Source organism: Carettochelys insculpta, chromosome 8, assembly GCF_033958435.1.
Source record: "Carettochelys insculpta isolate YL-2023 chromosome 8, ASM3395843v1, whole genome shotgun sequence".
Lineage (NCBI taxonomy): Eukaryota > Metazoa > Chordata > Testudines > Carettochelyidae > Carettochelys > Carettochelys insculpta.
Window position 1 is genome coordinate 12,512,885 of NC_134144.1, and position 22,821 is coordinate 12,535,705.

At 42.4% G+C, this 22,821-nt stretch overlaps 1 protein-coding gene across 7 annotated transcripts in view; it reads right to left on the reverse strand.

Annotated features, from left to right (window-relative positions):
* Positions 1-74: 74 nt before the first annotated feature.
* The window catches only part of CARF (calcium responsive transcription factor), a 48,264-nt gene continuing 25,517 nt past the window's right edge, over positions 75-22,821 (reverse strand). For 3 of the 7 annotated variants that reach the window (XM_075001050.1, XM_075001052.1, XM_075001053.1), the window contains 9 exons: positions 19,116-19,305; positions 16,241-16,361; positions 15,210-15,353; positions 12,490-12,720; positions 11,845-12,007; positions 10,639-10,714; positions 4,338-4,468; positions 2,515-2,881; positions 75-212 (listed from right to left, as the gene is read on the reverse strand). In XM_075001050.1, the coding sequence (XP_074857151.1) occupies positions 94-212; positions 2,515-2,881; positions 4,338-4,468; positions 10,639-10,714; positions 11,845-12,007; positions 12,490-12,720; positions 15,210-15,353; positions 16,241-16,361; positions 19,116-19,305 (1,542 nt within the window). In that variant the 3' untranslated portion in view covers positions 75-93. Of the gene's footprint in view, positions 213-2,514; positions 2,882-4,337; positions 4,469-7,944; positions 8,021-10,638; positions 10,715-11,844; positions 12,008-12,489; positions 12,721-15,209; positions 15,354-16,240; positions 16,362-19,115; positions 19,306-22,821 lie in introns of those variants that run through there. The other 4 variants (XM_075001051.1, XM_075001055.1, XR_012646388.1 and 1 more) reach the window with 4 other exon arrangements.

Here is a 22,821-nt window from a genome sequence, read left to right on the forward strand (position 1 = left end):
TTTTGAAGAATGGCATTGTTTGGAGAATATCTGCCTTCTTTTCCAAGACATTTTGAATCCTCTGAGTTGCAAATCCTTAATGCCTTCATGGATTTAAATAGTGGCAGAGCTCTGGCAGTCTCTGATTCTATCAGCCCCCATAGACAATGCTGGTTCTTTGGGTTCTTGTTTAACTTGGCCCACACAAATGGCAGCCTCTGGACTTTCTTCAACTTTAAAAGCAAAACACAAAACAAAACAGTAAGGTCAAAATTCCACTGATAACACTTAGCTCTCAAGAACTGTATACAATTACAAGCAAAAATTAATTGTAGTTTGGGAAAACATGGTGATTTAGGCTAGATATGGAGAATTTGAGATATTGGCTTTTCAGTAGTTTAACGAAGTCATAAAACTTCCTGTGTTAAGACGAACCAAGCAGAATTGAATTTGCTCAAATAATAAGCTTCTGAACAAAATATCTGAAATAGTTTTATGCACAAAAATGAAAAAATGGACTGGAAGCTATATAAGTTACTTTTTCTAATGAGTTTTCAACAACACGAAGAGTTCATTCTTCAGAAATTAATCTCAGGCATCTCTGATAAATATGAGCCAAATTCAGCTGTGATGCAAAAAAGTACTATCATACAGATGATGTTGGAGATGTCTGCAAGCACACCAAGACCGAATTTGGTCTGTCCATTTAAACAGACAAACCTGCAGTTTTAAGTAAGTATTTTTAGAAAGAGGGTATCAATGAGCAATTGTGGACATGAAACAGACCGATTAGATAGAAAAGTTTTTTTTTGTTTTGTTTTGTTTTTTAAAAACAACAACATAGAACTTCTTCCCAAGTACACAGAAATGGACAGGTGACGTATTTTCATCAACCAACTTACTTTAGTACAGGTTAAACCTCTCTACTCTGGCACACTCGGGACCTGACTGATGCTGAATGAGAGAATTTGCCAAACCATGGGATGTCAATATTGTCTAGCAGCATTACCAACACTTCCACTACTTAACTGGGCTCTTAGAAGACATTTACAGGTAAATTACTACCAAATAAAAATACAGAACATTGAGAGCCAGGACTTGAAGCTGTAAAACATACTTCGTGGGATCACAGGAAACTTGGCCACACCCAGGATAAGTGGACTTCCAGCTAACTAAAATTATGCCAGACCACAGATGTTGCCAGATGAGAGAGTGCCAGACTAGAGGGGTTCAGCTACCAGATTAGAAAGAGAAGTTGGATTGTAAAGAATGATTTCAACTGACTTGTCCTGAATATGTACCTAGGACCAATATCTCAGATTCTAAAGAGACTAGCAGTTGGTTTGTTCCTGTAAACTCTCTCAATTCGCGTCTGCCTAACAGCACTGGAGTAGTTAGGGGAAAAATTCTGACTCTAGCTTTAAATAGTCTCCAGGCCCATCACTCTCCAAGATTTTCCAGTGGAATTACTTGGCCCCGTAAGTATCTGGTGTTGTTTAGAAATATCTATTTCCATTGCATTTTTGTGTGTGTGTGTGTGTGTGTGTGTGTGTGTGTGTGTGTGTGTGTGTGTGTGTGTGTGTGTGTGTGTGTGTGTGTGTGTGTGTGTGTGTGTGTGTGTGTGTGTGTGTGTGTGTGTGTGTGTGTGTGTGTGTGTGTGAGTGAAAAAAATCAGGAACCAGTACACTTCCTGTCCCCCTGGCCCTGCCAGGGTTCCTGTGGCTGGGGCTCTGGCTCCTGACCCCACACTGCTGTGGGAGCTCTGTCTCGCAGTCCTGCACTGCTTTGCGTCCAGCAGGGGCTCTGGCTCCCAGTCCCATGGAGATGTGTTTTAAATCCCATGAAATTACGTAATTAAAAAAGTTGCAACTCAACCTGAAGAAACTGGAAGAAAAGTGAGACTTCCCAGAAGACAGTTTAATTAAATCTTTGAAAAGAGATTTTTTTTTTTGGCGGGGGTGGGGGAGGATTAGAGAGGGGAGTGGGTCACACAATATTTCCAAGTTGCTTATGTTTTGCAGAGTTTAAAAACATTTTTTAAAATATAAGCCCCAGTGAAAAGTCATGAAAAATTTAATTAACTGAAATTTTTAAAAAGATCAACAGTTTTTGACACAAAGAAGTTTAAAAAAAGGCTATTTTCAGAAAACAAACAAACACTTTGTAATTATGTCTACACTAGTCCCCTCCTTTTGGAAGGGGCATGGCAATGAGGGAGTTTGAACGATACTAATGAGACACTGCTATGAATATGCAGTACCTCATTAGCATAATAGTGGCCATGTGCAATTCAAAAGCGCATCTTCCAAACTCCCTCATTACCATGCCCCTTCCAAAAGGATGGGGCTAGTGTAGACGTAGCCTTTAAAACATTTCAATTAGCTGCTTTAGAAACTAAGTGGGATCTACTTCTTCAGTTATTGGCAGCAGTATCCTAGTGATGACAGATTCCCCCTGGAGCCCCATAACACACATGGGTAAGAAAATTCATTCTCAATTTGTGCATTTAAATATCACAGGTAGATTTAAACTTACTAAGATCTGGATGGTTGTCTACAATCCGTATTGGAATGGTCTGAACATCTCCCAAAAGAAACTGATGGATACCTCCCTCCAAACTTCCTGTGTCCTGTACACCTCCAACAGTTACCAGCTGGCCCATAGTGACCAGATTTTGATCCGATATAGGCAGATTTCCAAGAGGGGAGGCAGTACGGTTGCTCTGAGTTAGACTGGCACCTGTGTGAAGGCTGTGTCCCTGACTCAGTACTAGAGAGTGGTTGGTTATCACATTCCCTATGGAATCCAGGAGATTTGTAGTGTTGGGAGGAGAATGGTTATTTACTGCTATCAGGGCTGTTGCTCCATCCACGGAGGTGAATGTTGGCTGCAGCTGTAAGCCCTGTGAAACAGAAGAGAGTAAATCAGTTGGGGATGGCCTCCAATGCACCCATGATCAGCTCCTTAGAATTCACACTGGTAGCAGCACTCCCTGCACCCTGACCTCTACCAGCTCCAACTGGGAGACAGAAGACAGCAAATCAATATCACAATATTTCTACATCAGTCAACACAATAGTGTGAAGAACATACGTCTCTGAGGGTCTTAATTGGAGCTCTTTTTTTTTTTTGAGGGGTGGGAGGACAACACTGTGTCAAAGAAAAATTTGCTTTCAATTATGAATGATGGCTGTGTTTCCCAACTGGGCTTTTTCCCAGGAGGAAGGTAGGTATGAAACACAAAGCAACCTGTCTTGGAGCAAGTGCTCCTTTAAGAGGAGAGCGCAGGCAGTGAAAGAACAGAGAGCAGGTGCCATGTGATCTTCACAGGATGGGGCAAGCAAGCAAAACAGCAGCTAATGCAGAAGAAGGTGGGATGCAGAGCAGAGAGAATGGGGCAGTCATTGTAATGGATGCACAAATCAGACAGGGGTCAGAAGCAGTTGATTTTAAGGGTGTCAGGCACCTACTGAAATTCCATTTAGGTGTACGATGGGCCCTCGGTAATTGACTTTCATTGATTTGGGGAATTGGTTCTGGGCTGATGAAGAAATAAACCAGAAAAGAGGAATTATTGGGGTGGGTACCTGAAAAACATGGATTGGGGAAGAGAAAGATTTGAAGTTCTGAGTGCTTGTGGAGGGACCAACAGGCTGAGCTCCTCGGGTCTGGCTGGACTACCACAAGATTGAGGTTCTTAAGGAAGCAAACCTACAGTTTGTCTGAGTTGGGAACTGCTTTTGCTCTCAATACAGTTTCAGACTAGTGACAGGGGACAAAAATGGCAGCCTTAAGCTGCTCTGTGCTCACAAGGATGGCCTCTCCCCATTACAAAACAATATTATAGACCACCAGGAAAATGGTTGGACACCACTGGTTAAGAGTCAGAGATGTGGGCTTGGCTCACTGACGGCATCTGTCCTGACTCATCTCATCCCTGAATTTAACAGTGCTCACAAGACAGCAGTACAATCACTTACATGCCAAGTAAAAGCCAAAATGCCTTTAAAAAAAAAAAAAAAAGGGGGGGGGGGGAAATTGCCAGAGAAGGTCTGACAGATATTTGAGACCTGGCTTCCGTTAGCAAAAATCTGGGGGTGTGGATCAGTGTTCATGCTATAATCTCCAGGCCAGGGAATCTAATGATCCAGTCAGTGGACTACATGTGGTGGTGAATTCTAATCATGTGCCACCTGAGGTATGTTGCACACATGCTAATAAAACCATCAAAGTAATGAGCATATACTATAGTGAGAAGAGAGGAAGTTTACTGTCCTCAACTTCTCCATCAGGCTTTCCCAAACAGTAAAGATTGAAGTGCTGGCCATCTTGTTGAAGGTGTTAGATAACTTGACTACCTGAAGGTGTGCAAAGATCTTGGGCTGGAGTGAAGAGAGCGAGGACAACAGCTGAGCTGTCTCAGGAGGCAAGGTCTCCCCAGTGTGACTGGATTCCACTTTGGTGAGGACTGATTCTGCTGGTGAACTCCCTGCAGCACCACAGAGATCAAATGAGCAGGAATTGTGACAAAGATTCTGTTAGTTTTTGGAGTTCTTAATACTTGCTTGAATTTGATTAACAAAGCACACATATATTACGACACTGAAACTTATAAAAACATTTATATCTGAATAATAAATAGTCTGTATTTTGTGTAGAAAGACTTAGATGCTAAAGGGTGGAAAAAAGGTTGGATGAGGGAAAAAGTAAATACAGGGATACATAAAACTCAAATTATAAAAAGATAGGGAAATTACTATGGGGAGTAAAACATCCTTCCTGTTAAATTCCAAGTTATAAATTCATGGGAACCTAAAAGCAAAAACATTTCCATCGAAGTAGGAAGTAAACTGTTTGAATGTACATACCTCCTAGATATAACACAGAGAATGAGAGAAGACTGAGGCAGAATCTTAACCACAAACTACATAGTTCTTTAATAAAGCTTCATGCAGGAAATTCTACAAGTTTCTCCCAATTGTTTGTGGGAAGAGTTATTTGAATACATGTAACTATTTTACAACGTTCTCTTATTCAAAAGTCCTTCTGGTTTCCAGACTATTGTATTTTCCCACGGAAATCCCTATTTTATGGAAGTTTTAGTTGTCCTGAAACCTTGTAAAATTAGGATTTACCTAAATGGTTTCTCAAAAATAAATAGATAGAGAGACATGCAGTTGCATTAGCCCAATGTCCTTCGAATATCTTGCAATTTTACCTTTAAAATCAACAGGTGACTTTTTTTTTCCCCAGAAAGAAATCCCGTAAAATTTCCAGGAACGCAAGGAGTGGAGAAATCCCTCAATATACAATGAATCCCAAACTCTATCTGTCTAAGAAATAATCCCTGACTCTTACTGGCTGTGTCTACACTACCTCCCTCCTTCAAAGGCAGGACGGTAAGTAGGGTGTTGGGAGTTTATTAATGAAATACTGCACTGCATACGCAGCACTTCATTAAGCAAATCCCCCCTTTTCCCCTCCCGGCGGCGACTTCGAAGTTTTAAATTTCGAAGTACTGGCTCACGTCTAGCTGCAGCTCACCTGCCAGTACTTCGAAGTGCCGGGGCAACTTTGAGGAGTTGAGGGACTTCAAAGTTGCCCCGGCACTTTGAAGTACCGGCGGGTGAGCCATGGCTAGACACAAGGTGGTACTTCAAAGTTTAAAACTTCGAAGTTGCCATGGGGGGGGAATTTGCTTAATGAAGTGCTGCATATGCAGTCTAGCATTTCATTAATAAACTCCCAACACCCTACTTACCGTCCTCCATTTGAAGGAGGGAGGTGGTGTAGACGTGCCCTTTGAGTACAAATTATCCTAATATACTGCTGTCAGTGTAGTAACTCTGTAGTTCTTGTTCATACAAAATATTCCTTGTGCATCAGGAGAAGGGCTATTGCTTGATGCACTATACTGTACTATTGCTGCACATATAAGAATGGTCAAGCTTCCCAGTCAGCATTTTAAATACATCACATGAATGTTCTGCAGATGTTCATTATATGGAGCATATACCACAACAGATGTGAAAGTGTACCAAGGAAACAGATTCTTATAAAGGTAGGTAGGCACAAAGATTAATTACAGGGGTTCCATGCTTATGAGAGGACAGGAGAAATGGCACCATATGCAGAAGGATATATATGTTGAAAGAGAAATGGATTTCTCCCAAGTAAGCAAGCTACCTAGCTTTCCCCAGGTTTCTCATTTGACCTTTGAAGGAACAACTCTATATTGGCATAAATTGAAATAAAAGAAAAAAATCCCTGATACACAAAAGGAAATGACTTGGACAGTCAATGTCTTTAACCCTTGCTGTTGGTTCCAGATGCTTGTGATTGAAGGGGTGCATGTATGCTCAAAGTCCAGCTTGTCATTTTACTTAATCTTGCAGTGAATTCATTATCCTATTGTGACACCATATTCAGTTTTGGCAGCAATGAATGTGATGTCATAATGCCTATGGATACTTCTGGGAAGAAAGAGGCCAGCTAACTACAGACAACTGCAGTAGCACCAGAGGAGATGTGAGAACCAGCTGCTTTGTGAGGAGAATGGCTACGGTCCATCCTGGTCAGCAGAGAGTGCTCCACCAATAAAAATAGCAGGTGAGGAGCCAATCCCCATGGCTAAGGAGAAGCCGCTCCTATGATTCACACCTTCCCCATTCCCTCAGCTGGGAAGCACACTGCCACCACATCTGGGATTCACTCCTGAGAGAAACAGAGACATCCATCAGCTGCCCAGATATGATTGTCCCAAGAGGTTGTAGTGCCTGCATGGAAACTGCACCTGAGTCGTTCCTCTGATCAGTATGCTTTGAATGTTCATCCACGTAGCCACTAATGATACTGCCAATGTCTAACCTTGAGCAGACCAGCATTGTGACTACCAGGCTCTGGGTGCAGGTTGTGTTCTTATCTATCCGTCCAGTTGAAGGTCAGGAACAATGGCATCCTGGAGATGAATGCACGGCTACGCAGACGGTGTCGACAGGAGGACTTTGGCTTCTACTACGAGATGCTATTCCAGGAAGAAGATGGGGGGAAGCAGCAGAAGTGATATATCCTAATTTTAGTAAGGCTTTTGGCACATTTCCACATGGCTTTCTCATACGCAAGCTATGGAAATGTGGTGGAGATAAAATTACTACAAAGTGTATACACAAATGCTTTAAAGATCATACTGAAAGAATAATTATCAATGGTTTGGTGTCAAATTGTGATGGCTTATCTTGTGGAGTCTTGGAGAGGTTCAGTATGACTTGGGTAACAGAGTAGAATGTACGCTGGTAAACTCATCAGATGACTCCAGGGTGGGAGGGGTTGCAAGCATTTTGAAGGACAGGTTTAAAATTCAAAATGACCTCGAAAAATGAAAAAGTTCGTCCGAATTCAGTAAAATTAAATTTGTAAAGACAAATGCAAAGTACTTCAATTAGGAAGGCAACAAACCAAATGAACAACTACACAATGGGGAGTAAATAATTAAGTAACGGACCTGAAAGTTTTAGTGGACCACAAACTATGGATCATTGATGCGCTACAATAAATGCAAAAAAACTAATACGACTGGGATGTAATAATAGGAGCATTGTATTTATGATACTGGAGGTAATTGTCTCACTTGGCACGGGCAAGGCCCACCTGGAGTACTGCATCCAATTCTGGGCACCAAAATTTAGAAAAGATGCAGACAAATAGGAAAGAGTCCAAAGGAGAGCAACAAAAATGGCAGACAGTTTAGCAAACCTGACCTATGAGGAACACTTAACAAAATGGGGCATGTTTAGTCTTGAAAAAGACAACAGAAAGAACCTGGAAAACAGTTTTTCAGTAAGTTGAGAGTTGTCATAAAGGATGGTCATCAGTTATTCTCCATACCCACTGAAGGTAGGACAAGAAGTAATGAGCTTAATCTTCAGCAAGGGAGATTTAAGTTTGATATAAGAAAAATCTTTCTACCTGTAAGAATAGTTAAGCTCTGGAATAGGCTTCTAAGGGAAGTTGTGGAGTTCCCATCACTGAAAGCTTCTAAAAACTAGTTGGAAAAAAAAAACACCTGTCACAGTTGGTCTAAATTTGCTAGGTCCTAGGGGGCTGGAAATGAATATTTCCTGAGGCATCAGAGGGGTAGCCAAGTTAGTTTGTATCGTCAAAAACAACAAGAAGTCCTGTGGCACCTTATAGACTAATGGATATTTTGGAGCATAAGCGTTTGTGGGCAAAGACCTGCTTCGTCACATGCATGAAGAAGCAAGTCTTTGCCCACGAAAGCTTATGCTCCAAAATATCCATTAGTCTACAAGGTGCCACAGGACTTCTTATTTTCTGAGGTGACATCCAGCCCTACGTTTCTGTAATTAACACATATCTAGAGAATCAAACAGAAGACAGAACAGTCTAGAAAAAACACCATTCTAACTATACCCAATGGAGCCATACATTCAACTTCTGCAGAAATCTGAATAAACCCACATCTCTCTGAATTTAGGTAAAATACTACATTTCGTTGGGTGCTTACACATTTAGTGGACTCATTTGTATTGGGGAACCATCCGTAGGACCAACATTAAACAAGATTGGTCATTTCTTCATTACTGCCAGCGTGCAGGAACCAAATACTTTAAGCCCACCCATTCTCACATTATTGACAACCACTTCTAAATGGCTTCTGGAAGGAAAAATATCCAGTGTGTCCATCTACAACACACAAATACCTCCAGCTACTACTTGTTTTGATGTGAAAAGTGAATGCTATGAATCTAGTGGTTCTGTAAGATTCCCCTTTCAACATTATGAGGTCCTTCCTCAAAAAAGGGACACTACTCAAATTAAGCCTAAAAACTGACTTCCTTTAATCAGACAGTTACCCATACTGAAATTCTTACCTTAAGAGTTCCAAGCACTGCGGCTGTTTTTCAATTCAAACTGATCCATTGCAGCAGCAGCTAAAACAGAAGTTAAAAACAAAGGCCCAGCTTAGTGTGCAACTCATTGTAAATACACTGGTGTGCACAGAGCCTCACGTCATGAATCAGATGCACCAGGTTATTTATGAAGATTCACACATCAAGCCAAACATTTGTTTTTGCACTTTTCCTGCTACAACAAGGGTAAGAATCAAGTGTGTGCGTGTGTGCACGTGCTAGGAATCTTTAAGGCAAGAATTGCAATACAGGAAAACTGTTTGCATGGGTAAATCTTTAAGCATAACAACACTGATAGTGCCCCTTTAATATGCTGTAACGGGACTCCTCTATATAATATTCCTAACAAAAGACTAGGATGCCTTGCTCCAGGGAGACAAAAGACAAAAGATCAGTGCACTTGATTAGCACTATTCAAGTTAACTAAACCACAGATCTCTAGAGTGTTATTTAAACATCTTGCAGGACAATCTTTCACTGGTTGATATAGGTCCCTTGCTAAAACTACTAGTTTTTGGTTTTCTGGTTTTTTTTTTCCCCTCCGAGAGGTTCATCTCAATCATGTTAAACAAGAACAGAAAGAAGAGCAGGGAAGGACTTTGTCACGTGTTTACCCATTGGGGAAAACTGTGTAGATCCTTGTGTGCAGGGGGAAATAATTTGTTTTACATTTACTAATAGGATCATAATCCAGCAAATTACTTACGCTATGCATAGTTTAAGGCATGCAATCAGTCAACAGGTCTAAATCATCACGGTTATAATTTTTTTTTCTAGATATATTTTAATTTGAAATAATAGTAGAATCCCACTTATGGCAAACACGATAGCCCAATGAACTTCTCCCAACAATAGATCATGGAGCAAACTCCATTTTGGACAAGGAAATTTCCTTCAAAAAACCCACAATCCGGCTTTTCTTTGCTTCCTTGTTAAGTGATATAGTAATTGCTGTGAAGAGATATTGCTCTTGCCTTATGCAGTCCCCATGGAAAATGTTACTTCTCAAGAATACCACTGAAACAGGTATAAGAAATGCGGCTTGCAGCCCTGTTGCCAGCTAAAATCTGGGCTTTTTTGCATTAAAGTTAAAATTAAGATCTCAAATAAAACATAGCAATAAATGGGGAGAAAATGATTTGAGAAAGTCCTGTTGACAAAATTTAAGTCTAAGAATTTAATGTCTGATGCTGCCCATTGATTTCATCTGGGTGTTTTGCGACCGATTTTGCTAAGATGGAGAGTAGGTTCATAGGCTCTGATACAGCAGGATACTTAATCGTGCTCAACTTTAATCATGAGAGGAGCTCCCAATATTCATACCTTTGAAGTTATGCATGTGCTCAAATGCCTTGTTGAACTGGGGCCTTACTGAGCACCTTCTGCACCATTCCGTTGAACAAGCACTCGAAGATTCTCTACGCAGATATTTAAAGGCTCTGAGCATTTCCTCCCAACCCAGTTTGCTCTTCTCTTCAATATACGTTAAAGGATGTCACAGAAGGCAAAGCTTACAGTTTCTGTCTTCACTACCTGCCATATCAGTAATTGCAACAAGCTCCTCAGACACGTGGTAAAGGGTGTGTACTGGGAGTAGGGGGCACAAGAACGGCCCATTCTTTGTCAGTTCATATAAAATACAGGAAAGATCTCTAAAAATCAGGCAGGAGATCTGTATTTTCGCAATGCACAAAAATTGAACACAAGAAAGATATCAATATGCGCCTACCCTCTGGAGATGGTGAGGCAAATGTAACAGTCACTGTTTCTGTGAGAACATTCCCGCTGTCTGTGGTCCACTGGAGCTGAAAGGAGAAAGACCTCAGTTCTCAGAAATGGGAAGTATGCTAAGCAGGATTGCCTACAATACTGGCACGGGCTCAAACTACAGTGAAAATCAGAGTCCAAAACACCACATTTCTCTATAATGAATGCTTTCTGAGTTTTGGGGTCAGTTTTCACACATTTAAAGGGGAAACACTGTGTTTTTAAATGGATTGTAAGACGCACTGACTGAGGCATCACCGGGTGGCTGTCTGCATCTGAATCACTGGGAATGACCAAATCTTGATACCACTTTCTCTACATCAGGGGTGAGCAAACTTTTTATGCCATGCCCTGCTTTTGGGCCCTGCACATAGATGGGCTCCCTGCCCCTCCGTCCTCCTCCCAACCTGTGGGAGGACCACAGGAAGGAATGCGGGTGGGGGTGCATGCTGTCCAGGGGTTCAGGTGCTGGGCAAGCGGCAGCTCCTCATGGGGGAGGAGGGAAGTGCTGTGGGGCTGGGCCAGCTGTGGTGCCATGGCGGGAAGCCCGAGCGCCGTGCCAGGACGCCCCCTCAGCCAGCTCAGCCCCTGCTGCCAAGAACCAGCTGCCTTAGCCCAGCAGCAGGGCAGGTGCCAGAGGTGCACCCACCCCCACTCCTCGATTGGCCAGTGCAATTGGTTCCTCCGCCCAGCCACCCCCACAGCTTCTGCTGTCACAGAGGCAGAGGGCTGCCAATGCAGCAGAAACTGCTGGAGGGGCAGACAGCGCTGAGCCCCCCCCACTTACAAGGTGTCGTGCCCCCAGTTTGCACCCCCTGCTCTACACCATATAAAAATAAATAAATATCCCATCCATCCCCCATCACAGACACTTCTCTCTGGCCTGGCCTGCTGCCAGCTCACCCCCTTCTCTCTTCATCTCACTCATTCAACCCATTCTGAATGCAGTAAAATTAACAACTGTCAGCAACATATAGTGCTATAAGCTTAAATCTAATCTATTCTTACTCAGGCAAAACTTTCTTTGAAAATTTAACCTGTAGGCATTCAAGTTCAGTGGGCATACTGGCTGAATAAGGGCCAAGGAGTAAAACTGAAGTAGGGTCTTGAGGATTCAGCTCAGAGATACAGAACAAAAGAAGAAGAGAGCATGAAACTCCAATAATACCGTGGCTGGGATGCTTTCTGAGTTATACCCCATCTCTTCATTTCCTAGAGACTTCTGCACCTCATGGATGTGGTTCTTAATGTCATTCACAGTTGGAAAGAAGGACAAGTTATGCCTCTCTGGCACTTCATCAGGTTTGAACAGTTCTCGTTCCACAAACTTTCTGTCAAGTGTTGGAAATGGGGCGGGAGAGAAGAGGTTGTTGAAAGTTAAAACACACAATAAGAGGAAGTGTTTCTCCTTCTGCAGCCACCTCTGTTTCTACCCTCAAATATGTTCCAAACATGAGAAAAATTACAGGAACAGATTAGTAGATACCATGCCTCCTCTCCTCTAATATCCTGGAAATTTTACAGAACTCACTCAATACATTTTCAATACTAAGAAGGAAAGCAGCCCTAGATGGTCATGTGATATGGGCAGTGTGAGGAACTGAAATATCAGGTAATTACATCTAAGGCAAAATCCAGTAAAAACTGAGGTGCTGATACTGTATGTAGGGATAAATTCAGCTGATGCTATATGTGAGGACTGACTGGCAAAAGGATCAACATTACCACATAGCTTCCAAGTCATATGAATTGAATGTATAGTTGACATAGCATTATGGAAAGATGGCAGAATAGTTAGACTACATTATTATACCTTAATTGTTTCCTCACTGCATAGACTTGTTCTATTCCCTGAGACACCAGTTCTCTGATCTTATCTGCTACTTGTGGGTGAAGTCGGGAGGGTAAAGTACAGTTCTCATCCCTCACTGCATCTTCTTCTTCCTCAGGAGACGGTACAGGGAAAGCAGATGGTGAAAGAGGGAGGCACGTCTCCATTTCATGATACTGGTGGGCCTGCTGGGTGGGTAACTGCACATACCATCTGATGAGAAAGAGCGTTTCAGTTACAATTCCAAAGCAAAGACAAACAATAAAACAAAGTTGTTCAAATCATTCCCCAAGAGGGGAACAATGCTACTGAATGAAGACCCTCTAATCAAGCCATCAACAATAATTACATATACACACAGAACTAGCAGCATTCATTACTAGTACACACTGCTTTCTCCCACCCCCAAACAGGACGGCCTCCATCTCTGCCTCATACGGTAGCAAACACTTAGTTAATACTTAAATAACAACCAGCTTTTACATAATTTTCAGTATAAACCAAAAATAAAACACTCCTCCATATTACTATTTTCTTTCAAGAAACTTTAAATTTGTACCCTAAAACTTCCTTTAAAAGACTGTAACACTGAAGTACAGGATTTTTGGCTTGGAATCTGAAGGGAATGTTCAGGAGCCACCTCTCCCACTGACTCTGCATATTGCACCATCCTTACAGCTAAGCACTAGATAGGACTCCTTTCATGCCAGTGATCTTCTTCTATTGAAAAGGAAAGTGTCTGTTGATGCAGACAAGGCACTCTTCCTCTCCTATTCCCTCAGTTCCACACATTGTTTGGAGAACTCCCTAGTCCCGATGGCTCAGTGATGGACAGACTAAATTGGCAATCACACACAGCTCTCCAAAACTGCAATGCAGACATGCAGGGGGTAGTGCATCAGTCCTTATGCGAGATAGCTTAATTAATGATGTGACACCATATGCTTTCTCACCATTACGTGGTCTGATCATCACAGAAAGATTGGAGAGCAACATACTGCAAGGGTCTGCTGCTGGTTATACAATTGATTCATTTTGTAGCTTTGAACATATCACTGAACCTCACTATGCCTCAGTGTCTCAGTCTGTAAAATCAAATAATAATTAACTACTTTGCAGGGATGCATGAGGCTTAACCATGCAGTGCTTTCAGATCCTCATATCAAAATGCTACTCAGGAACAGTATTATTCAATTTTTTTTAACCTATTTAATATTTTAAGTTAGAGCACATAAGCAAAAACCATGTTCATACAATACTAGTTTACAATGACAGATTCACTATTGTTGGCTCACTCCATTTTACATAGGTATTATAAGCAAATATGGGACATGTTTCATTTCTGCAAGCAGAAGGGGGGTTAAACACTTCCTTCAGCCCTTGGAGACAGCTGCCCCCAGGGGGAGACTCCTCCCTTGGAAAGGGGTAGACAGAAGTATTGCTGCCACCCTTTGCCAGAGGAAACCACTTTCATTTGCAGATACTACATCTACAGGGCTGCACAGATACAACTTGCCAAGGTGATGAGCTGATGCAGCACATCTCTTGGGTCTCTAATCTGGCTTTCTCCCTGAAAAAATACCAGCCTGTTCCACATCCCCTGAAGGAGTATAACTTTTAAAAACATCCTCACCCTCAGACTCCTCCCTAGGCAGACATTCTGCATTGCATGGCTGCTTTTTGCTGGCAGAGGTGAATCAAATGTGGTGGATCAACCCTTTTACAGAACTCCCAGCTATGATTTATCCATTAATAAGCATCAGCCCTACATCAAATTGCCTTGCTGCTTACAGTACATAGGTGTTTTAATACGAGTTTTGAAACTGATATGATCTTCACCAAAAATTATTAATGTTCCCTTCCCCCACTCCTTGTGACTCACTATGATTGTAAACAAATAACATTAATGGGTTCAGTAGGTCAATACTTTACTTGTGAATGATCCCACTGATGTCAATACATCTATGCATATATGTTCTACCTACATGGACAAAGGTTTTTAGTGGGAAAAGACCCTTCTTCTGGTCTCTCTGTTGGGTTGTTTGCAGAAGTCACAGTTGTGGAATTGTTTATTCAACTTTTAAAAATTTTGTCCCAGATCCTTGGCTGTGGATCAGCAATGCTCAGCACAAGCCAGCTTGGCGGAGGGGTGGCGGTGGTGGTTTATGCACAGTGAAGGTCTTGGATCACCTTTGGGCTCCTTTGACCCTGAAGTTACTCTGGGCCCCGGCAAAAGAAAAAGCAACCGATCTGAGGCTTTGCTACCTCGTGCCGGCTGCCAACAGTGCCAAGGATAAAGGACTCCTCTAGCCACATACTCCTCTTTCAGCCGTGCTCTCTCAGCCACAGATAGGCAGGTTGTGAAGGAGAATCCATTAAACCAACACACAACATTTAAAGATCCACCCATACTGGATGGTAGTGAGCCTCCTACAGTCAGCTACCTTTGGGGCACAAAACATCCAGAGCGGGAGACATCTGGCTCACTGTTGGTAATGACCACAATTACATAACTGCTTCTGTCTGTATTCTGAGTATGTATTACCTAACTCCCACAGTACCATATGTTACAAAACACAAAGAAGCTCCCTTGTGAATGGTTTTCTACCTTTTACTGTAGCACCTTAATACACACACAAGAACACACCCCTGTTCCCTCTACTTCTATTTGTCAAGATTAGAGCAATGAGTGGGAATTTCACCTGAGGACCCCTCCAGCATCTATCAAGTTCTTCTTCAGCATGTTGAAAGCTTTCTCTTGTTCCATTCTTATGATTTTCTTGTCAATTTTGGGGTCAGTGGGAACTCTATACTCAGGAAACTTTTGAACCTTTTTAATATAGATCCTTCCAAGAAAAAACAAAACAGAAAAATCCAGCTTCACCATAGAGTTCCCTCCGAAGAAGACAAATGTCAGCTATTTTATTTCAGATTATTTTTATTATAAAGAAACTGCAGGAAACTCAAGAAGAGAGATTCAAAAGGTAGAGAATGCTCAGAAGTACTGCAGGACTGGTCAGTCAGGTAAGAAGTAAACTAGAAGAGTTAAGAGCCATCCCTGAAACCCAGGAAGTTGACAGGAGAAAACTCAAGGAGAGCCATGAGAATAGAGAAAATGCCATTGGAGATGGAGAGGAAGAGATCTTTGGTGAATGAGAAGAAGTACACATTCCCTGACAAACAGAACCCCAAAATAACAGATTTAGACTATGTCTACATTACCCCAGAAGATCAACCCACTCAGAGTTGATCTTCCAGGATTTGATTGTGTGTGTGATGGACCCACAAAATTGATCCCACAGCGGTTGCGCAGTCGACCCCTGTACTCCTTGCGAAAAAGAAGGGAGGTTGATGAGAGAAGCTCCCCCATCAACCTTCCCTATCAGGGATGGTCAAGTTATCCAAGTGTAGATATGTCAATTCTAGCTTGGCAATTGCCATACCGAGAACTCCATATCTCTGGTCGACTTCCTTTGCCTAGCGTAGACGTAGCCTTAGGATACCTATCATATTCTAGCCACAACCACTTTCACAGGAACTTATTCTCCTTCTCTCTAACTGAGCATCAACTCCTACTTGTATAAAAAACAAAGCAAAATATGTTTATAAATCTTATGTCACTGTAATAACAAACAGTTACCAACTAGTTTTCTTGAGAGCCAAGCTCTCATATCTATAACTAGCCTCTCCAGACCAGAACCTTGCCAATTTCAGCTTTGTAGCTAATGCTTACCGTGCCGGACAAGTGGCTTTGTATAACTGGCAGGAGGCATTTTCCATCTCACCAGTTTTTTTGGGCTGGAAACCTTTCCTCCTTGGCCCATACTGGCACTCCATCACAATGGCTCTGCTTCCTGTGGGCGAAAAGTAACTGGCTCTATTATTAAATTTAAAACAGCCACTGGTTTCTACCAGCAGGCAACGAAAAAGATTTCTGAGGAGAAAAGAGTGATTTGAAGCACTTATTTTTATACTCTTCCTGGAAGAATACATGTTCAGGGTTGTGGGTGCCTGAGTTAGAGTGGCTGCTTTCCCCCTAATTCTACTCAGCAGTTAAGGCACAAATCACATTTTCAAAGGACTTTCCAAACTAGTTAATCGTCACAAAATTCCTCTAAGGTAAGCAATTAAACATTATCATAACCACTTACAAGGGTGAAAACCGACTCAAAGTTTAAAGCAGATTCTGAAACCATTACTCATGTTTAGCACCAGTAGCTGGCACAGTGAGCAGTCTTATGGGATATTTATTGAGTAAAGCAGTAAATGTTTGTCCTCAACACAAGTAGAGGTGACAGAATCTGGTCCTAAATTATACAGCAAATCAAAGGCATAGCTGAAATCAGAACTTGGAAGCACCTTACTTCCTGTGCCATGTTTACTTCTTTAGCCTTGCTGGTCATTAAGTTTGTGAATCTGATTCCAGTTTCCTCTGTTAACTAATATTACATCAACATGGTACCCAAAATAAATGTTACTATGCAAGAAAGACTGATTTCCACAACATCTGTGAAACCTTTATTCAAGTAATTGTTTTCCTTTATCCAGACTTATGGCAAAGAAGAGTGAAATACATGTAATAGATGTAACCTAGCAGGCAGAGCTGGGAAGGGAACTTCTATTTGTTCTGAACAATATTAACTTTATTCTCCAGCATCTCCTGTTCAGAATCAGGATACTTCAGCATCTCAGTTTTCAAATATTCTCTAGGTCTGAAATAACTGATGTGTCTATTGTGTCACACTGATGAGGTGAGGTGATTTGAAATGATCAAAATACTTTGCATGATCATGTGACATTAAAAAAATCTGCAAATCAAGAAGCTATTCAAAAGGAGAACTAGATGACAAGAGTGGATGAGTGCACTAACTTTTCACATTGGAAACCTGGGAACAAATACTGGCTTAAGTACCTAACCAAAAAAATAATTGGGTAGTTTCAACCCTGTGCTTGCTTGCCTGCTTGACAAAAACAATTTGATGGGGCCCTGATTTTACCAAGGTCTCAAGGGTGCAAAATCTGAGTAAAAGCAGGGCTTGGATACCTGCAGCTTTCTGTTTCACAGTACAAAACACCGGCCACTTTCTTCAAAGCTAATTTGTTCAGCAGAAACAGAGGCAGGCCAGAGACTGAAGAAGAACACCACTTATGCAGAGATCAGAGGTTCCACAAGAACAGTACTTCATTCCTGCACAGCTCAGGGCCTCGGCAGGCCTGAAACTCTATTTCAGTAAGCATGATAGACATCACAGAACTCTCTCTTCAATAAAACAGGAAGTCAAGTTAACTGGAGTTTGGTAAATCAGGGTTCCATTTTAACCCATAGCCTCTGTCCAAAAGAAATCTAAGATTTTAATAGCAGTGAAGGTACAGTCTAGAAGTAAAATTCATTAGTAGAATAGCGTGTAGGTAGTATAAACAGCATTTTCATACACTTTATCTGGCTAAAGCAGACAATATTAAAATCAGCCTAAATTAATCCACTGTGTTCTGTAAAACAAAAATAAACTGAATAGGTTTTTATATACTCTCTCAGGGAATCATTTGTTTAACTAATCTCAAAAGTTTCTGCAAGGGAAAAAAAAAAGTTGTTCCAGATTTGTCCTTTAGTATTCTTGCTCTGCTTCATAGCTGAATGGTCTTAGCTTTTTAAAATGGTTGGTGACATTTCACTTTTTTAGTTACTTTCAGCTAAGAGAAATGAATCCTGCACTCACCCATGCATCATATCCCACAGGTTTCATTTAAACAAGATGACAGTGGACAAGTTTCCTATCTGAAATTCACACTCACACTCATACAATACTCACTCTATGTCTCTAGAAATATGACATCACAAACTGGAAAAGCCTACACGTTTATTTACAAGATTCAGATCTCTGGATAAGTTTTTTGAAAGTTGTTTTAGGGTGATTTTAAATACCTTAAAGGTTTCTGCTTCCCAAGGTTTTCAGGAGCATTCTCAGAAGGCTTAGCAGTGCTGATGGTAGTAGCCCTTACCACCCTCATGAAAATGTCAATGTCCATGCAGAGCAGACAGGACCTCATCTTCAAGGCCTCATTCAAAAGAGTCCCCAACTTATGCATAAATAACCTACGTCTAAAGGAGGAACGGCTTGAATCACTCACATTGGAACACGAACCTGTGTTCAGGTAATCTAGAGGCTTCGGATTTGGGAACAGACCACTAAGTATGCAAGGCAAGAAGACCTGCCAGCCCCCTGAACAAGGTGGGGAGGAGGGCAGCTCCGCACTCTTGAAAGGGGCACGTCTTGACTGAAAGGACCAGGACTGGGGCAGCCAGCCCTCAAAACACTGCCTGGAGTGTGCTGCACTGCAAAAAGCCCTCTAGCCTTCAGAGCCACATGGAGCATGCTATATTGCTCCATCAGCAATTTAAAGTGCCCATGAAAACTGCTCCATTTGTTCCCCCATTGGCGGGCTTGCCACTAAGCCATCCTTTCCTAAGTCTCTGCTTTCATTTTACCAATACCTAATACATTCTGGCAGAGTAATGAGGTGTAGTTTCAGGAGAGTCCTTCTTTTGGCCAATTGACTAGTGATGTTGAAACTTTAAAAATAATTATTTAAAAAAAAAAGTTGATTACCTGCATTGACAAAAGGGATCCCATCATATGGGACATACTGAGATTTCCACATCAACCGTGTGGCAGGTTTGGCTGGGCTTGGAGACTGGCGCGTCCCCCACACACTTTGTGTTTGCTGCTTGTGTAGCGTTAGAACACTCTCTAATTCTGTCTCGCTCACACAATAGCCGCGGTACGAGTCCCCAATTTTCTGCATGGAAAGGAGGTGAAATAATAGGATTATTCACCAATCTGACTGCTCTTCAGTACCCAAGAAAATAAATGCAGTCTGGGACTCTGGCATGGTGGCAGGTGAGGACAATGTCTTAAATACTTTGTGTACTGGTTGCATCACAACCAGATTTACCATAAGGTCTAACACAAAATTAGTCTTCAGTAAGCTCGTACTACAGGTGTTTACCAGCAATCTGAGATTGTAAGTAAAATATTGGTCCGTTATTATAATAGTTATCTACAGGGTAACCCCATTTCTAAAGGATTTGGAGATACTCAAAACCTCCAAAAAAGACATTTTGGGTAGTAGCGAGAGTAAGGCAAGAAGTCAAGAGTTGTAACTGACCTTCTGTTAGCTGGTGTTTAGATAAATGGATTTACTCTTTTGTTCCAAAAGACAGAAGCAAATTAGTTCCTTGATATGGACCATTCCCTTTATTTCAGACTTTTCTACTAAAAATCAATATATTTCAGTGCATTTTAGAACACATTTTTGGTGACCTGCTGGTCACATCTAAGAGGAGGAACAAATAATTCAAGTAGAATGTCTTGCACACATGCCATTCACAGAGTCACTTGCATGCTTCCTTGAATCACATGTGCAGCTGACCACAAAGGACCTCTACAGGCTCTAAGCTAAAAGTTCCTCACAGTGATGTCACTTGAATTTCATTGCTGGCTAGCTGGTAAATGTATTAAAGTCAGGCCTGCCGATGGAGGGGCGGGTGCCAAACGGAACAGCTGCCCCGGGGCCCAGTGTTTCAAAGGAGCCTGGAGCTCTGGCCACTACTGCTGCTACTTCGGCAGCAGCGGTGGCCAGAGCTCCGGGCCCCTCCGAAGTGCCGCGACAGCAGGGCTCTGCTGCTCTGCGCAAATTCACGGAGAACAAGGGAGGGAGGAAAATCAGTGGCACTGCCTGGGTGGCACTAAGGACTGGCTGCCCTTGGGCCCGTCCTTTCCAGGGGTGCAGAGCTGGGCCCCCCTCCCACCTTGTCCCAGGGCCTGTGGTGACTGTCAACCGCACTCTATTAACTTAAAACAGGTGAACTCACAACTCAGCACCTTTCATAGCACCCCGATTGGGCAGGTGGTCAATAATGGGATTCATCTACATCCCAATCCACCAACCATGAAATATATGAGATAACTACAGAACAGAAAAAGAAGTACCCTAGAGCACATAGCCATTGTCTGGGCCAGACCATTCCCCTTTCTGGGACACTAAAGGTTCTCTGCAACCATTCAATCTACTCTCTGCAGTGAAAATAATGGTTACATATAATAAAAACATATTTTCAATTATTTCTTGCACTACTTAGTATGCAAAATGGCACAATAGATTAGGATTTTGAAATCATTTAAAAAGTGGCAGGCTTCTGTAACTTCCTTGTTTTTCTCCAATTACTTTAATTTAATTGCTTTATTTTGGTGAGCAATCTTTTTTTAAGTATTACTTTAGTTTCTCTTATTTGGTCAGGTTAAGAAAAAGTTTCACTCAATTTAAAGATTAAAAAGACAACTGATACGGGCAATACAACCCTTCTTATATGTATTCTTAATTTAGAGCAGGCGTATCAATACATGAATATCTTTCATTTACGTTCCTGCAATGGTATGCATCCACCACAACAGTAAGGATGCTCACACATTTTCCATCATAGGATCACCAAAGCCTGCTCTTATATGGCTTGCCCAAATGGCAAGGAATGCCTTTGTTTTTTACGTTTATTTTACTTAACTCTGAAATTGGTAACATCTCCTTTATTTATTCTTGTGTGTTTCACTCAGTCAACATTCTACTCTACACTAGAAAATAAAATACAGAAAAAGGAAACACAATGGCATATTAAACACCTGCCCCACAACCACAATCACCAAGCAAATGCCTAAAAAAAAATCCTCCCCCCACCCCTCAATGAATTTGGGCTCTCTGAGACCAGTGAGGGAAAAATAACTTCAGCTAAGAATCCCCTGCTTCCCATCCACCCATACATTCAAGTCTTAGGGATTTTTTTTAGCTCAGACACCCCAAGTTCAGCTCATACCATCAGCATGTTGCAAACAGAAAGGAGAAGTATCAGTTAGCCTGGACCCAGGCACATAAAGTTCTTCTGATCATACAAAACATCTTGAACTGCATTTAGATATCAAGTGGAAGTCCATCATGACTACAAAGAATAGGAGCCACATACTCCCTGCAGTCAGGTCTGCTGTGTGAGTAAACTGCTGTACATGGCAACAGCTAAAAAGTTTCTGAGCCCTCTGCAATATCCTCACCTATAGCACTTAACAGCAATCCTATCTGAAGGTCAAAAAGCTATGACGCTAGTTAGAAGAAAGATGTCCCGTCATAAATTCAGTAACTTTGCAGTAAAAGTTTGCAATTGCCTAGCAAACACCCATGATAAATACTTGGTCTTTTAGACTAGCTATGCTACCTGAGAAGCCAGGTACAATAAGGTTATCCAGGAGAACATCAGATTGTACAAGTCCTTTACAAAAGGGAGGAACATGCCTTCAATAATGGGAACAAACGTATCACAATCACACCTTTCAGATGCTTTTATAACCAGCACCCCAGCTTATCCTCACTCAAGCCCCTATGTTTGCGAGGTACAGGGAGCCACACTACACTAGTGCAATAGTTCTCAAAGAGCGGCCTGGGGACCACTAGTGGTCGGTGACCGCCTTGCAGGTTGGCTGCAGGCTCCGGCCCCTCCTCCCCCTGTAGCAGGGAGACTGCGCTGGCAACTCCACCCCCATGTGCCTGCCTGTGAGGTTGCAGTGCTGGTGCTCACTTCCCACTGTGTGTGTCGGGTGGGAGGTGCCATGGGAAACTGCAGTGCAGGAAACAACCCATGGCAAGCCTTCCCTGCTGCTCCCAATGGCCAGAATCATGGTCAGTAAGAACAGCGGGGGTTGGTGCCTGGGCGCGGTGGCAAGCACAGGGCTCCCCTCAATCCCCAGACCCTGCACCTCCATCACTATCCTGTACCCGTCCTTGAACCCAGCTTCAAACCCACAGCCTGTTCCTGCCCCCTCCCTCATGCACAGATCCCCACACCAAGCCTGTTCCTGGACCCTCCACCCTGTCCTGATCGCTCACCCTAAGCCCCCCTGCACCCTGCCCAGACCACCCCAACTTCAGCCCACTCCTGCACCACACTTCCCTTCTCTATTTCAATCCCCAGCAGCCCTCCTCCCAGCACACACTGAACCCCTTTTTTGGCCTCAACCCAGAGCCTAGGGGGCCCACAAAATCTACTAGCCCTGGAACCCTAGAAGAGTTAACCTGGCCTGTGGGAAGCCCTAAGCCTCATTCCTCCCTCTGCCCGTCAGGGGCCACACCAGTGAGGGTTGCAGGGTTTTTTGTTTTGATTTTTGCTTCTCAGCTTTGTGTGGTCACCGACTGATTTTTCTGTGGGCCAATGACCTTCGACCCAAAAAAGGCTCCACGCTGCCTTGCCATAATATTGAAACCTTTTGTTTTGGG